The 16059-nt window shown below is 43.6% G+C and overlaps 1 protein-coding gene and 1 long non-coding RNA gene across 2 annotated transcripts; one reads left to right on the top strand and one right to left on the bottom strand.

Moving 5' to 3' along the window:
- Positions 1-10835, bottom strand: LOC148903484 (uncharacterized). The gene is made up of 3 exons (XR_016115340.1): positions 9688-10835; positions 3255-3348; positions 1-257 (listed from the first exon to the last, which is right to left on the bottom strand). It is a non-coding gene; the product is annotated as an uncharacterized LOC148903484 (long non-coding RNA).
- A 1046-nt stretch (positions 10836-11881) lies between these two features.
- kiaa2013 (KIAA2013 ortholog) lies at positions 11882-15912 on the top strand. Its single transcript, XM_089003555.1, has 2 exons — positions 11882-13162; positions 13604-15912. The coding sequence occupies exons 1-2, from the start codon at positions 12208-12210 to the stop codon at positions 14461-14463; spliced, it is 1815 nt and encodes a 604-aa protein (XP_088859681.1). The 5' UTR covers positions 11882-12207; the 3' UTR covers positions 14464-15912.
- The last annotated feature ends 147 nt before the right edge of the window (positions 15913-16059 follow it).

A 16059-nucleotide genomic window follows, 5' to 3' on the forward strand; every position in this document is an offset into this window, starting at 1 on the left:
TTTTGATTCATGAGGTTTATCCGTGTCCAGGGTAGAAGAAGGTGTCACATGTCTTTTTTATGTGAAGTTACATGTACTTTCCGTGGGTTGGTCGAAGGCACTTTCCGTCTCTTTGTCCTCTTGTTCTTCCGCTGCTCTGTTACTTCTACCGAGCTGTCACTTGTTTGTTCTCCAGGTTTGGGAACATATTCATCATCAGTATTATCAGAACTCGACAGAGAATCATCCATGGTTTGTTCAATCATTTTCATGTTAAACTGAAAGAGGGAGAGACAGAGAGAGATTACTAACCGTCTTATTGTTTTTCTTATATTAAACTGACATTTTGTAATTTAGCGTAAAATCTTGTTAAAGATTGCATATTCTTGGTGGACTTCATAAAACTTTGTGGACAAATGATTTCAAATTTTCTTTTATTTTTAAGTGTTTGCTGTATCATGTATAGTGACAAGTTGTAATTGCTGATCCAGATTTATTGATGTGTAATTGCTCCGGAAAATAGCCTGTGGGGGTGGCCCGGTAGTCGAGTGGTTAGCACACCGGCTTCACAGTGCAGAGGTCGTCGGTTCGCGTCCCGGTCCGGCCTCCCTGTGTGGAGTTTGCATGTTCTCCGCAGACCCGCGTGGGTTTTCTCCATATATATATATATATATATATATATATATATATATATATATATATATATATATATAGATGTGGCATATATCAAGGTGATGCATAGGACTGAACCCCCTCAGCCAGATAATCGCCAAGACAGGCTATGGATACCGCATCAGAAATGGAGCTACGATCAGTCACCTCCTCTACATGGATGACATAAAGCTGTATGCTGAGAGCGAAAGGGACATAGACTCCCTGATCCACATAACCAGGATCTACAGCAGTGACATCGGAATGTCATTTGGGCTGGAGAAATGTAGTCGGATGGTGACTAAGAGGGGCAAGGTAGTCCACACTGAAGGGGTCTCACTCCCTGAAGGAACAATAGCAGACATTGAAAACAGCTACAAGTACCTCGGTATACCACAGGCCAATGGCAACCTCGAACTAGCAACAAGGAAAGCGGCGACGACCAAATACCTCCAGCGAGTGAGGCAAGTCCTCAGAAGCCAGCTCAATGGCAAGAACAAGCAATAAACAGCTATGCCCTGCCAGTGATCAGATACCCTGCAGGAATAATAAGGTGGCCAAAGGAAGAGATCCAGACCACGGATGTTAAGACCCGAAAACTCCTCACCATGCACGGAGGGTTCCATCCCAAGTCCAGCACCCTGAGACTGTACACAAGCCGTAAGGAAGGAGGCCGGGGACTAGTGAGTGTGAGAGCCACTGTCCAGGATGAAACATCCAAGCTCCATGAATACATCAAAGAGAAGGCTCCAACGGATGATGTACTCAGAGAATGTCTCAGACAATGGGGAACAGAGGATGAGGTGCTGGATGAGGGACAAACATGGGAGGAAAAGCCCCTACACTGGATGTACCACCGAACAATAGCAGAAGTGGCTGATCTCAATAAGTCCTATCAGTGGCTAGAGAGGGCTGGCCTAAAGGACAGCACAGAGGCACTCATCCTGGCTGCCCAAGAGCAGGCCCTGAACACCAGAGCCATAGAGGCAGGGATATACCACACCAGACAAGACCCAAGGTGTAGGTTGTGCAAAGAGGCACCTGAGACAATCCAACACATAACTGCAGGGTGTAAGATGCTGGCAGGGAAAGCCTACATGGAGCGCCATAACCAGGTGGCTGTCATAGACTACCGAAACATCTGTGCAGAGTATGGACTGGAAACCCCAAGGTCAAAATGGGTAACACCTCCCAAGGTGGTGGAGAATGACCGAGCAAAGATCCTGTGGGACTTCCAGATACAGACTGACAAGATGGTAATGGCCAACCAACCAGATATCGTGGTCATAGATAAAGGGGAAAGGAAAGCCGTTGTCGTGGATGTAGCGGTTCCGAGTGATGGAAACATCAGAAAGAAGGAACATGAGAAAATCGAGAAATACCAAGGGCTCAGAGAGGAGCTGGAGAGAGCCTGGAAGGTAAAGGTGACAGTCGTGCCTGTGGTGGTCGGAGCACTCAGGGCAGTGACCCCCAAACTCGACGAGTGGTTGCAACAGATCCCGGGAACAACATCGGATATCTCGGTCCAGAAAAGCGCAGTGCTGGGAACAGCACGGATACTGCGCAGAACCCTCAAGCTTCCTGGCCTCTGGTAGAGGACCCGAGCTGAATATAGGGGACAGTTTATATATATATAAAATCCTTGTCTCACCCACCATGGGTGGTGTCTGTCCCCCATCTTCAGCTCGGGTCCTCTACCAGAGGCCAGGAAGCTTGAGGGTTCTGCGCAGTATCCTGCGCAGTATATATATATATATATATATATATATATATATATATATATATATATATATATATATATATATATATATATATATATATATATATACACAGTAAAGTCTCGTTATATCAATATCGGATATATCGATACTATTTCTATGCACGCACGGAGAAAATTACATGCAAACAGGGTCGGATATATCGATAGTCCCGGTTATATCGATATTTTTTCGGACTCCCTTGAATATCGATATAACGAGACTTTACTGTATATATATATATTTTTTTTAAAACCCACAATGGCTGAAGGAGAGGACAACTCGCTGTCGCATGTACCAGCCTATTCTCAAGTACAAATGAAAAAGATTTGTTTACTTTTATTTTCAACAAATAGTTTGTATATTTATACACACATACATATATAAATAGTGGTTTATTTGCTACACACTTTTGCCAATTGCCATAGAACTGTTGAAACATTGAAATAAACAATTTCAAAAGATCTCTCTGGTGCAAATTTTGAACTTCAGCATGCTCATTCTCATATTAGACATTGTAATAGGAAGACAATTGTTTTGAAGAGATGCTAGTTGGACCATAAGCGATGCAGCCTATCGAAGTGTTGCTTTAATTACTCTTGAAAAGCATTTTCCCTCTCTCACTGTATGTATGATACCGTCCAGTGATTTCATGGTATCCTTTATGATTCTCATAATAATATGAGAGTGAATAAGAATCTAATAGCGATTCAAAACATACCAAGAAATGTTAAATCTAGGTTTTCAAAAAATATTTTTTCCCCATATCTATGATTAATAGAATAAGAATCAGAAAGCCTTTAATAGTCCCACAATGGGGGAATTTGCAATAGATTAAGCACGATAGATTCTTATGATGATACTGACCGGCCTCTGGAGCTCAGGGACACTTGGACTATGACCAACATCACTAGAAGTATGGTCATGGCTGTTGTCATCATTGGAGCTCTTTGTGATTTATCTGAAAAACAAACAAAACAAAATCATCAAATCAACTGCCAATGAAAGAATGTTTGGTTACAGCATAAATGGGTTATTCTTTTGTGACATTTGTGGTTGAGTCTTCTCAAATCTCTCCATCTCAGATCTCATCCAACAACTTTGATCCAGCAAAAACAAAAATTACATTTTGAGATGTTAATCATGTTGTTTCTTTTTATTTATTGATTGTCATCTGTGGCACTTTTGGAAATACTGTTACATGTTTTTTTGCCATAACCCCCAATATTGGTTAATGGCTTGATCTATTTAATGCAGAATCATGAAACACTGGACGTGATGTTATTCTGTCCATTTGTGCCAATGGATGGTCCTCACATGAGATTAGCCTTGATGTTGAGAGTGGTGTGGGAGCTGTGCCTCAGGGATGGGAGGTTGTGAATTTGGGACATCGTAGATGACACACATCGTCTGTAGTGTGCCATCGTCAGTAGTGAGAGAGATATAGAGAGAGATGTAAAGATAGATAGAGAGAGAAAGACAGATAGAGAGATAGAGAGAGAGATCTAGAGATAGAGATCTAGAGATAGAGATAGAGAGATAGAGGTAGAGGTAGAGGTAGAGATAGAGAGATCGAGAGGTAGGTAGAGAGGTAGGTAGAGATAGAGAGAGAGAGAGAGAGAGAGAGAGAGAAATAGAGATAGAGATAAATAGAGATAGAGAGAGAGATAGAGATTTAGAGGTAGAGGTAGAGATAGAGAGAGGTAGAGAGATAGAGAGGGTAGAGGTAGAGATAGAGATAGAGAGAGATAGGGAGATAGATTTAGAGATAGAGATAGAGAAAGAGAGATAGAGATAAAAAGAGAGAGATAGAGTGAGAGATAGAAATAGAGATAGAGATTTAGAGGTAGAGGTAGAGAGATAGATTTAGAGATAGAGAAAGAGAGAGATAGAGAGAGAGAGATAGAGATAGAGAGAGCGAGTTAGAGATAGAGAGAGAGAGATAAACAGATAGAAAGTTTTTTGACCGGTTCCTCAGAACTAAATGGTCACTGTCCTTATTTCTGACAAGAATTCCAATAAATAGCCTTGAAACATTTTCAAATTCTGAGATTACAATTGCTGTCACTTTTATTCCTGTCTGTGGCTGTTTGGATCAATCTGTATATTTTGAACACATGCAAGGATGCATCTGGGAAATTAAAAAAGGGTTGTGTCTGAAAAGGGGGGCAAGATGGTTTAGTTTTTTTTTTTTTGTTTTGTTCTTTTGACTTCAAGACGGCGCGCGAGAGTGGCTGCCTTTCCAGCAGCTCATGTATTTCTTTTTTCTACTTTCATTCCTTTCATTACTTTGCTGCTGTGAAATGTAAATTTCTCCACTGTGAGACTAATAAAGGCAAATCCAATCCAATCCAAAATCTAAAATGGATGGGGCCAGATTTAACTACATTGCCCAAGTATAGAAAACTGATTGGAATAAACCAAAATACATTCATTGGAGCATGATATTTCGATATTGCAAATAAAAAAAACATCATTTGTCTAAAATCTATATTTCTAATATACAAACAATTTTAATTCAAGTTAAATAATTTATTCATACATAAAATAAACAAACTATTTCTATTTTCTAAAGTTACTACACAATAAATGCTGTGCTATTTTGATATGCTACGGTACAGAGATCACAAAGAGAACAGACTTAGCACAATATTTCTCATTAGTGTCTACTTAAATTTCTTTGCTTGGAAGATTTCCAATGTGCTGCAACAGCTCTGACATAATGTCCCTTATCCGCTAAATTCGAATCGTTAACAGCAGTTTGCTGAATTTAATTATGTCAATAATTAGCAAACTTAAACTTGAATAAAGTCTTTCTAAATTTTGCAACAATAAATGAAACATTCACATGAAACATTCACATCATTTTTTTTGTCATTTCAGAGACTGATTTCATGAAGATCAGACCGAGACCAAAAATACATAAAGCAAACATGAAAGTAACAGCTTATGCGGGTGCAGTCATACCAATGAAAGGAAAATGCATTGTGAATGTGACACATAAAGGCCAAGTACATAAGCTATCTTTCATCATAGTTCCAAGGGATGTGCAGGGTCTACTAGGATTGTCGGCATGTGAGAGACTACACCTAGTGAAGAGAGTTTTTGTCGTGGATAGACAAAAAGAGACAGTATATGATCAACTGATGGAGCAGTACAAAGACTTGTTTCAAGGGTTAGGCTGCCTACCAGGAGAACACACAATCAGAGTGGACAAGAGTGTGCCACCAGTGATACATCCATGCAAGAAAGTCCCATTTGCTCTTCAAAAGCAGCTAAAATCAGAATTGGACAACATGGAGAGCAGGCATGTGATAAAGAAAATTGATGAGCCGACTGACTGGGTGAGTTCCCTCGTTGTCGTATAGAAAAAGAACGGAAAACTCAGAATATGCCTGGATCCCAGAGATCTAAACAGAGCCATCAAGAGAGAACACTTCAAGCTACCTACTCGTGAATAGATTATGGCACAGTTTTCGAAGTATTTCAGCAAGCTAGATGCTTCTTCAGGATTTTGGCAAATGAAGCTGGATGAGCCAAGTTCCAAACTATGTACTTTCAACACTCCGTTTGGAAGATACAGATTCCTAAGACTACCTTTTGGAATTGCTTCAGCTCCTGAAGTTTATCACAAAACAATCAACATGATATATGAGCACTTGGAAGGAGTTGATACCTCGATGGATGACATTATCATTTGGGGTGCCACCAGAGCTCAACATGACGAGAGACTGAAAGCTGTGCTAGAAGCAACAAGAAAAGCAAACCTGAAGCTGAATAAAGAGAAATGTCAGCTAGGTGCAACAGAATTGACAGTTGTGGGAGATATCTTAAGCAGTGAAGGTATCAGACCAGACCCACGAAAAGTGTCTGCTATAGAAAACATGCCAAGGCCACAATGCAAAAAAGATGTGCAACGGTTTAATGGGATGATCACTTTCATGGGAAAATTCATACCCAACCTGTCAGAAAAGATGGCCCACTGAGACAACTAACTGAGAAGAAGATAGAATGGCAATGGAATCATGAGCATGAAAAGGCATGGAATGAACTGAGGAAGCTGCTCACAGAGGAACCAGTACTGAAATTCTATGATCCAGAAAAACCAATCAAAATATCATCGGATGCATCACAGAGTGGGCTCGGTGCAGTACTTCTACAAAAACATGAAGACTGGCAACCCGTAGCATATGCATCACGTTCGATGACGGATCCGGAAACACGTTATGCACAGATTGAAAAAGAACTGCTCAGCATTACGTATGCCTGTGAGAGATTTCATCAATTTGTGTCAGGACAAGAAATCAGCGTGGAGACTGATCACAAGCCCTTAATAGCATTGTTTCAAAAGCCACTAAATGACTGTCCACTCCGTATACAGCGAATGATGATCAGGCTGCAACGTTACTCACTGAAGGTTGCATACACCCCTGGAAAACTGATGTATACAGCTGACACGCTATCCAGAGCTGTTGACCCGAAAGAGCACTCGGAGGCTAAACTGGATGAAGAAGTCGAAGCTTACGTACACATGATCACAAGTGCATTGCCAGTTGCAGATGCAAAGATGGAGATTATACAGATGGAAACAAACAAAGATGAGACACTGAAACAATTGAAACAAATCATCAAAAATGGATGGCCCGAAATGAAACAAAATTGTTCACCAGACGCAGCAGAATATTGGAACTACAGGATGGAGTTATCTGTAGTGCACAACATCATATACAAAGGCAGTAAGATTGTCATTCCAAAGACTTTGAGAAGTGAAATGCTCAAAAAGATCCATGAAGGACATCTTGGAATTGAAAAGTGCAAGACAAGAGCACGACAACTGATGTTCTGGCCTAGAATGAATCAAGACATCACAGATCAAGTGTCGAGATGTACAATTTGCCTCAAATATCAAGCAAATCAACTGGCAGAACCACTACACCGACACCAAGCACCAGAAAAACCATACCAGAAGGTGGGTGCTGACCTGTTTTCGTGTCAAGGTAAAGATTATCTTTTGGTCACAGACTACTACTCCTTGTATCCAGAGGTTTGCAGACTGCAAGCAACAACAGCAGAAGCAGTGATAACATGAATGAAGGCCATATTTGCTAGAAACGGGATTGCAAACCAAGTGTGTTCTGATAACGGTCCACAATTCGCCAATGAGAAGTTCAGAAAATTTGCGAAGGAGTGGGACTTTAAACACATAACCTCAAGTCCACATTTTCCACAATCCAAGGCCTTGGTGGAAAGTTCTGTCAAGACTGTGAAAAGTTCTACCATGACAGAGGAACACGGAACCTACCTGAACTACACACCGGTGACCAAGTAGGGTACAAAGACAAAACAGACACATGGTCACAGAAAGGAACTGTTCTGCGTCAGGTCCAACCAAGGTCATACAACATTCAAGAAGAAACCGCCGAGATCTTCTCAAAGAACCAACCATAGCAAGTCAACGAACAGAGACTGTAACAGAGACTGTTGTAACACCTCTAAATCCAGGACATGCTATCCGAAAATCCTCAAGGAAAGTGAAACCACCTGAGAGACTGATTGAAACCATTTAACATGTTTTTCTAAGTGATCATGGTGAAAGAAAATGATGTAAATGTTTCATGTGAATGTTTCATTTATTGTTGCAAAATTTAGAAATACTTTATTCAAGTTTAAGTTTGCTAATTACTGACATAATTAAATTAATTACATTTGTTAAAAGTAAAGAAGGGCGGCCCGGTAGTCGAGTGGTTAGCACACCGGCTTCACAGTGCAGAGGTCGCCGGTTCGCATCCCGGTCCGGCCTCCCTGTGTGGAGTTTGCATGTTCTCCCCGGACCCGCGTGGGTTTTCTCCGGGTCCTCCGGTTTCCTCCCACACTCCAAAAACATGCATGGCAGGCAGATTGACCACTCCAAATTGTCCCTAGGTGTGAGTGTGAGAGTGACTGTTGTATGTCTTTGTGTGCCCTGCGATTGGCTGGCAACCAATTCAGGGTGTCCCCCGCCTCGTGCCCGAAGACAGCTGAGATAGGCTGCAGCAACCCCCGCGACCCTAATGAGGAATAAGCGGTATGGAAAATGAGATGAGAGAAAAATAAAGAATTCAATTAAGAAAGGGAGATGTAATGATATGAGCAAATTGTATTTGCAAATTGTAATGCCTTGCAAATTGTGATGCCTGGCTTTAGATCAAAGGAGCATGCGCGCTGCTGCAAGTCAGTCTGATGAGAGCCTACGAGAGCCACACATGTCAATTGCCTTCTCCCTCCAACCAACACAGCCGTCCTAATAAAGAACCTCAACTCTATCCAGAAGTTGTATCATTTACCGAACCCGCTTACACAAAGCAACACATCCGTTGCTTCTTTAAAAAATGAAAATATGTTTGTCGTTGTATTAAGTTCATCCTGTCTACCTGATATCTAATTTAAAACAGATTCTTTACTTACAGACAGTGTATTGTAGGTGTTCAAAAGGCAGAAGTATACTCTGAAACATGTCAGGTATTTGAACACCTACAATACACTGTCTGTAAGTAAAGAATCTGATTTAAATTAAAATATGTTTGTGTTTAATATCTTTTAGGGTTTTACTCCTGTTCTCTCAATCCATAAGGCAACCATTTATGTCGATGTCATTCGATGTAAATAGTGCAATGTATCATGGGTAAATGATTATTCGATTATATTATCTCAGCAGTTTCCAGCGAATCATGCCGAAAGTTAAAACCTCTCAAGCAAAACGAACAGTTTTCAATTGCTGTTTAACTAAATTTGTTCCCATAGCTATTTTAAAAGAAGTACGTATGTCATATGAGGTGCAGATCACGTAGCAATATGGGCCAATCGTAGTAGACGCACGTCGGTGCTTGCGCAGTGGAGTTACAAAGTTGCTCCAGCGGCTGTCAAAATGCGTAAATGGGGCGGCCCAAATGCATCGCTGCACATGTGTTTTTGCGTTTACAATAGAATCGGGGCTGCAGTATTAGCTGTATGTATCAATATGATTCGATTTTATAAAAATCATCGAGTAATGCTGGCTGCACTGGCCCATGAACCATGGTGAAGGTGGTGACACAAAAATACGATTTATGAGACCATTCTATGTCACCGTAGTTTCATAATTATCTGAACGAAATATGCTGGATGCTCTTGATGCTAGTGTGCCACGTTGTTGGCATAAGGCCGTGACATCGAATGCTACATGCAACGCACGAATTGTACGCCTTGTGTTACTTATCCATATTTTTACCTATAAATATGTTGTGGCGGGCATGTTCATTCCTCTACTGCTACAATGTCTTACTTGCTTAAGCTTGTCCATCGTGTCCGATGTTGACAGTGCAGCTCTACTTCTTCTTGTGGGACCATTTCATGTGACTGTATAGCCCAATCCGTGATCCACACTGCTTGCCACAGGCAGAGTAGGTGAAGGCATTGACTGGGGTTGTGGGTATGGCACTGGCATGATGTCTCCTTTGACGTTTTCTGGTCCATCGGTCACCTCGGTCTTCCTCAAGTTTCTGTATGCCTTGTTGGAGGAGCTGCCGCCAGATGGAGCGTTGAGCTGCAATGTCCTCCAGCTCGGTCGGTCGGCTTCAGGACGCATTTTTTCATGGCAGTCTTCACCTGGTCTTTATAGCGTTTTTGGGGCCTCCTGCCAGGCGACGGCCGCGATGGAGCTGGCCATAAAGCACCTTACGTGGCAAGCGCTCTGGCATCCTGATGACACGGCCTAGCCAGCGAAGTTGGTGCTGGGTGACTGTATCTTCCACACTGGTGCAGTTGGTTTTGCAGAGTTTCTCAGTGTGGGGGACTCTGTCTCTCCCGGATAGCCCAAGGATGCATTGGAGGCACTTGATGGAAGGCCTCAAGCATCCTGAGGTGGCGACTGTACAGGGTCCATGCTTCGCAGCTGTAGAGGAGGGTTGGCACAACAACAGCTCGATAAACTGCAGTCTTGGTGTGGAGTTTGAGATCTTTGTTTTGAAAGACTCTCCTCCTAAGTCTGCCAAAAGATGCTGATGCCTGTTTGATCCGGTTTTGTATCTCTCTGTCGATGCTGCAGTCGTCAGAGAGAAAGCTGCCCCGGTATTTGAAAGAGTCCACTATTGCTAGTGGCTTAATGGAGATGGTGAATGTTGGTGGATGAACTGGAGGAATGGATGCCCACTGACAGATTACCTCAGTCTTTCCACATCGACAGAGAGGCCCAGTGTACCATAGGCATCTGCAGCAGCTGAGAGACTAGCTTGTAGTGCTTCTGGTGTGTGGGCCACAACTGCACAGTCATCTGCATATTGCAGTTCGATGACATCAAGCCGGAAATCTATGGTAACCCCACTGTTCTTCTCGATCCTCTCATGGAGCAACAGTGTCACACACAGGAGGAAGATGTTGAACAGGACTGGTGCGAGGACACATCCCTGGCGTACACCAGTCTGCCACATTAGGGTCGCATACACTCACAGTTTTTTGGTCTGGAATGCCCCTGTGGGGACACTTTAGGAAATGTCATGAAACATCTTTAAAACATGGTTTGAAGTCTCCCAGAGCAATTTGCCCGTGGGGACCTCATTTTAGGTCCCCACTAATTTTAGGTCCCCACGGGTACATGAGTCCCCACCGGGCTGCGTGCATTGTGCACTGCTGTTATGTGCGACCTCCTTCTCCAATATGCCTTTCCAGTATCTTTCAGTTTCCAACCTGCTCTGCTGTTAGAACCCTGCCATTGAGTGTACACTTTCGCAGGTTGTTTTGCGAACAGCCTGTTTATTCTTCTGGCCTCATTCTCTTTAGTGTACCTCTTTAGGCGACTAGACAAGGCCTTGAGCCTTTGTTTGGCTTCAGGTATGGTTATCTGCTTGTACCTCTTGGGTATTGGCCTTTTATTCACACCTCTCTGGGTCTCCGTCAATTGACTCACATCTTTCCGAGCCGCCTTGATCTTAGCCTCCATCCGTCTTTTCCATGGTGGGTATCGAATCTCGTGTTTTTTGGTCTGGAATGCCCCCGTGGGGACACTTTAGGAAATGTCATGAAACGTCTTTAAAACATGGTTTGAAGTCTCTCAGAGCAATTTGCCCGTGGGGACATCATTTTGCTTTCCCTCAGAGCACTTTCCATGTGGGGACCTCATTTTAGGTCCCCACGGGTACACGAGTCCCCACCGGGCTGCGTGCAGTCAGGTTGATGTCCCCACCGCTGTAACAAAGGAGAACAAACACACACATGCGCGTGCGCGCACACACACGCACACACACACACACACACACACACGCGCGCGCGCGCGCGCCCACACACACACATTCGCACAGGCGAACACGCGCGCACACGCGAACACACACGCGCGCGCACACTCACAAACACGCACACACATACGACATTTGAGGTTAACACTATCTGAAACGCTAGATGGCAATGTTTACCATTTATGCTCTTTCGCTCTTTCAACGCCAAAATTTACGCCTTTCTTGTTCACTTTACGGCGTTGCCTTTGCGACGGTTCAAAAAGGCGGAACTGTTCTGACTGCTGGTGGCCGTTTCTCAATAAGTATATATTTGAAATGTCAAATGAGACGTAGCGTCATGTAAATTGACAAGTGAAACATTTGGTGAGTGTCAGACTATCTTTTGTGACGAGTATGAAAGCACGCACTGCGACGCAGTTTTCGCAGCTTTCTTTCAAACTTCAAGCTACTTAGACAGTCTAATGTAGCCTCTCGCTAGCGAAGCGACATGGAAACATGTTATTGGTCAGTGATTTGGTAACTCCATAGATTTTGACGCTCACGTATTCGGACTGTTAGTGCATTTAAAGCAAATAATGTGGCTCCAGCAACGACTGAAGGGGCTACCAGGTTTGCTATCAAGCAGCTGGGCAAGAAGACTTCTCATCGGACTGCTCGTCTTCCTCATTTTCTACTGGTATCTTGGAGCCGAGCGCAGGTGGACGATCTTTAGTGGCTCTGGCGTACCGGGAGGGCTGACCGGACAGTGTCTTCAGGCGGAACTCCATAGATGGAAGTTCCATGTGGACCGTGGGGAGGGTTTATACAGTACACCTCAGGAAAAACTTGACACACCCTTTGTATCAGGTAACGGCCATATCCTCATTGACACTGACTCGAACAAACTCTGGGTGGCGTCGTCTTCACAGCCTTGCTCGGCTCCAGTCCATCAGACTGAATATTCTCCCATTGTGGACATTCATCTCGAAGGGAAGCACGCTGAAGCGAGGGCAGCCATGATGTGGTTCCGAAAAGGATCTGTGTTGTCAGTTCGATGCGCCTCACCCGTGGCCGCGCAGTCCCCTCGGGACTGTGTCACCATCAGAGAGGAGTTTCTCGCTCACAGGAGTCGACACAATGTCTATCTTCAGAGAATCCATGTGAACAACCCGTCTGACAAATTAGCCACCTTTGAGATCTCATATAACGGTGTCAACTCGGGTGGCAAATTCTCCACCAGTCTGGACAAAGTGGAGGACAGAGCGATAATGCTCTCATCAGGCAGAGTGCCTTTAGAGAAGAACCGAATGATGGTGGTGGTGGTCGTCACAAAAAAGATCAACAGATTCCAGGTTTTCCCAAAATCTGAATACACTGAAAATATTCTATCTGTTGTGAGAACTTCGGAACCCATCGAGCTGTCTAAGCTGGAGGAGACATTTGCCAGCCTTCGGGATGGAGCCAAGAAAGAGCTGGCAGAGCTGCTGAGGTCCACTGTGGACGATCTGGTCATAGATCACCAGCAGGCCTGGATGGACCTCTTCATTTCAGGTAGGCCTTTTTTAGCACTTTCTATTGATTTAGTCACATCACAAAGTTTGTACTCTATATTGAAAAGGTGGGCAAGTGGTTGGCACGTCCTCACCATAGTGCATCAGTCCAGGGTTTGAATCTGTGTGCAGTTATCTTGTCTGGTGCTTTTGTCGGTTTTCTACGGCTCCTCCGATTTCCTCCCACATTACAAAAACTTGCACTGTCGGTTTGTTGTTGAGTCAAAATTGTCTTTAGGTGTAATTTTCCTGGCTTTACTCCCTATCTCTATCCCCAATCATTCTGACCTGGTCATGTACACAAATGCCACCTACGTTTCCAGGACGTGATCAGTCACAAAATAATTTCTATAAACTGTACAAAGTATTGTGGTTTATTCCAGAATATACCTTTGACAAATGCCACACTTGGCAAAACTCCCTTTTGTGCTTCCTTGCGTAGGCGTCGAGATGAGAAAGATCACTGACTCGCACACGCCATCCAGCCGCACGGTGAACGCCACCCTCTATTACATCCTGTCCTCCTCTACGGCTCCCTTGTTGGAGCGCAGGCTGAGTGGCGAAGAGCGCGCTCGCCTAGAGTCTAGCCTCAACTACGCCGACCACTGCTTCAGCGGCCATGCCACCATGCATGCCGAAAACCTGTGGCCCGAAAGGGTGAGCAGTACAGCGCAGATAATGCAGCTGGTCACGCTTTGGACTCTGACTCTCCAGAAAAGAGGCTGCAAGGTGCTGGTAGCGGCCGGCGCTCACGGAGCCATGCAGGGCATGGCGCTCAGCTTCGGCGGACTCCAGTTTACCGAGAACCACCTCCAGTTCCAGGCCGACCCAGATGTGCTGCACAACAGCTACGCCCTGAGGGGGATCCACTACAACCAGGACGTCATCAACCTGGCGGTGCTGCTTGACGCCGAGGGCAAGCCTTTCCTCCATGTGTCCGTCAAGCCACAGGGGAAGCCCGTCAAGCTGTACGCGTGCGAGGCCGGCTGCCTCAATGAGCCAGTGGAGTTGACCTCAGAGCTCAAAGGTCATACCTTCCCGGTTATGGTGACCCAGCCCATCACCCCACTGCTTTACATTTCCACCGACCTGCGCCACCTGCAGGACCTGCGCCACACGCTGCACCTCAAGGCCATCCTGGACCACGAGGAGCACATGGCCAACAGGTACCCGGGCCTGCCCTTCATCTTCTGGTTCAGCGTGGCCTCGCTCATTACACTCTTTCACCTTTTCCTCTTCAAGCTCATTTACAATGAGTACTGTGGCCCTGGTGCCAAGCCCCTCTTCAGGAGCAAGGTATAATAGCACAGAACTGCCAGATTAATGATTGCAAATTGATCATTTGTGTATGTGTGTGTGCGTCTAAGTCAGCTTTATTGTCAAATATGCTATTATGCATGACATACAGCACATATGAAATTACTGTCCTCTCAGACCCAGTGTGTGTGTGTGTGCACAGATTTCCCGGTGTTGAGTTCTCATGTGGCACAGTTTCATCACTAGTATGACATATGTTGCATCTGCTCTTTCATCGTTTGATGGCATCATTTGAGTTCAGTTTAAAGGCACTTTGCCAAATGGGTCAACTGTCACAAATGCTTACCTGAAAGTTCATTCCATCACAGCAAAACTTAACCATTCTGGTTAGTAGCAGTTGTGATTTGGAAATGAAAGATGATCTTAGCAGGAGAGTCTTAAATGGGAAAATGTCTCTTTTTCTCCATTCGTTAAAATTAGTATTTTATGAGCAAAAGAAAATAAATGTATAAAGTATATTTAATTGGGTCGTCCATTGTGCGTTCTCACAAGGCCAATCAATGTTTTCTGAATATGCATGTGATGCATTGTGGAAATAATGGTTGATGTAATTGAAGCATGCAAAAAGTTTAAGGAAAAGATGAGGACACTAGTGAACCCCAAAGCTAGCTGGAATCAGTAGTCAAAGCAAACCGATCAGTATCTGCATCAAACTAAATAAATAATCATTCGAGAAAAGGAAGTCCTGGGAGTATTATGGGTATAATGGGGTGAATATTGATGTACCGAAGAAAATCCAAATATGACTCTTTTTAGTTCCCGGCAAGATCCTGAGTAGCAAGTTATCCTTCAAGGGGACGCCACAGCGAATCAGTGTCCTCTTCATCTCATCTCATCTTCAGAGGTTTGATTCGCATGTTTGTTTTGGCCAAGCTTTTACATCGGATGCCCTTTCTTGACACAATCCTCTATTTATTCGGGCTTTGGACAAGGTACAATAAGACACTGGCTTGTGTCTCCTTGCTACAGAACAAGCAAATCTATGAACTTAAAGATGAAGATGCTCAGTAAAAGGCTTCCAAACAAAATGGTCATCAGCACAGAAACATTCAAAAAAGCAAAGCAAAACTATACTCACCATTTCCAGTCAAGATGATCAAACTCACTAAACCTTCATTAATAATTACATCAACAATCCATATGAACAAACAATCCATTTCCACTAGTGTTCAAATGAAAGTGGTTTTAATGGTCTTGAAATAAGGTCTGATGGTGTCCTTGTTTGTTGGCAACAAATAAAAGCCAAAAAAGGGGGAGCATTCATTTTGATGTCATATGTGCAGGTTAATGTTTGTCACTGTCAACTTGTTGCAAGTGAAACACATCCTCAGAATTGCTGAGCGCCTGCTGACACTTTGCCACATGTCTGGATTTCTGTCTTTGCTGTGTGTTGATGTTTTACAAGGAATCATTCAATTAAATTAACAAATGATGTGGTGGCTTGGTTTCTTTCATTTTGGCCTAAAACCACATTGGAAAATGTGCATTACAACAACACAAATTGTCACAAAAATATTTTTTAAAATCGTTTTTTCAATAACATTTCCAAATGTGATTTTTGAATCAATTCAACAAAATGTG

This window comes from Hippocampus bargibanti, linkage group LG01 (genome assembly GCF_051943395.1).
Source record: "Hippocampus bargibanti isolate YZ-2025 linkage group LG01, ASM5194339v1, whole genome shotgun sequence".
Lineage (NCBI taxonomy): Eukaryota > Metazoa > Chordata > Actinopteri > Syngnathiformes > Syngnathidae > Hippocampus > Hippocampus bargibanti.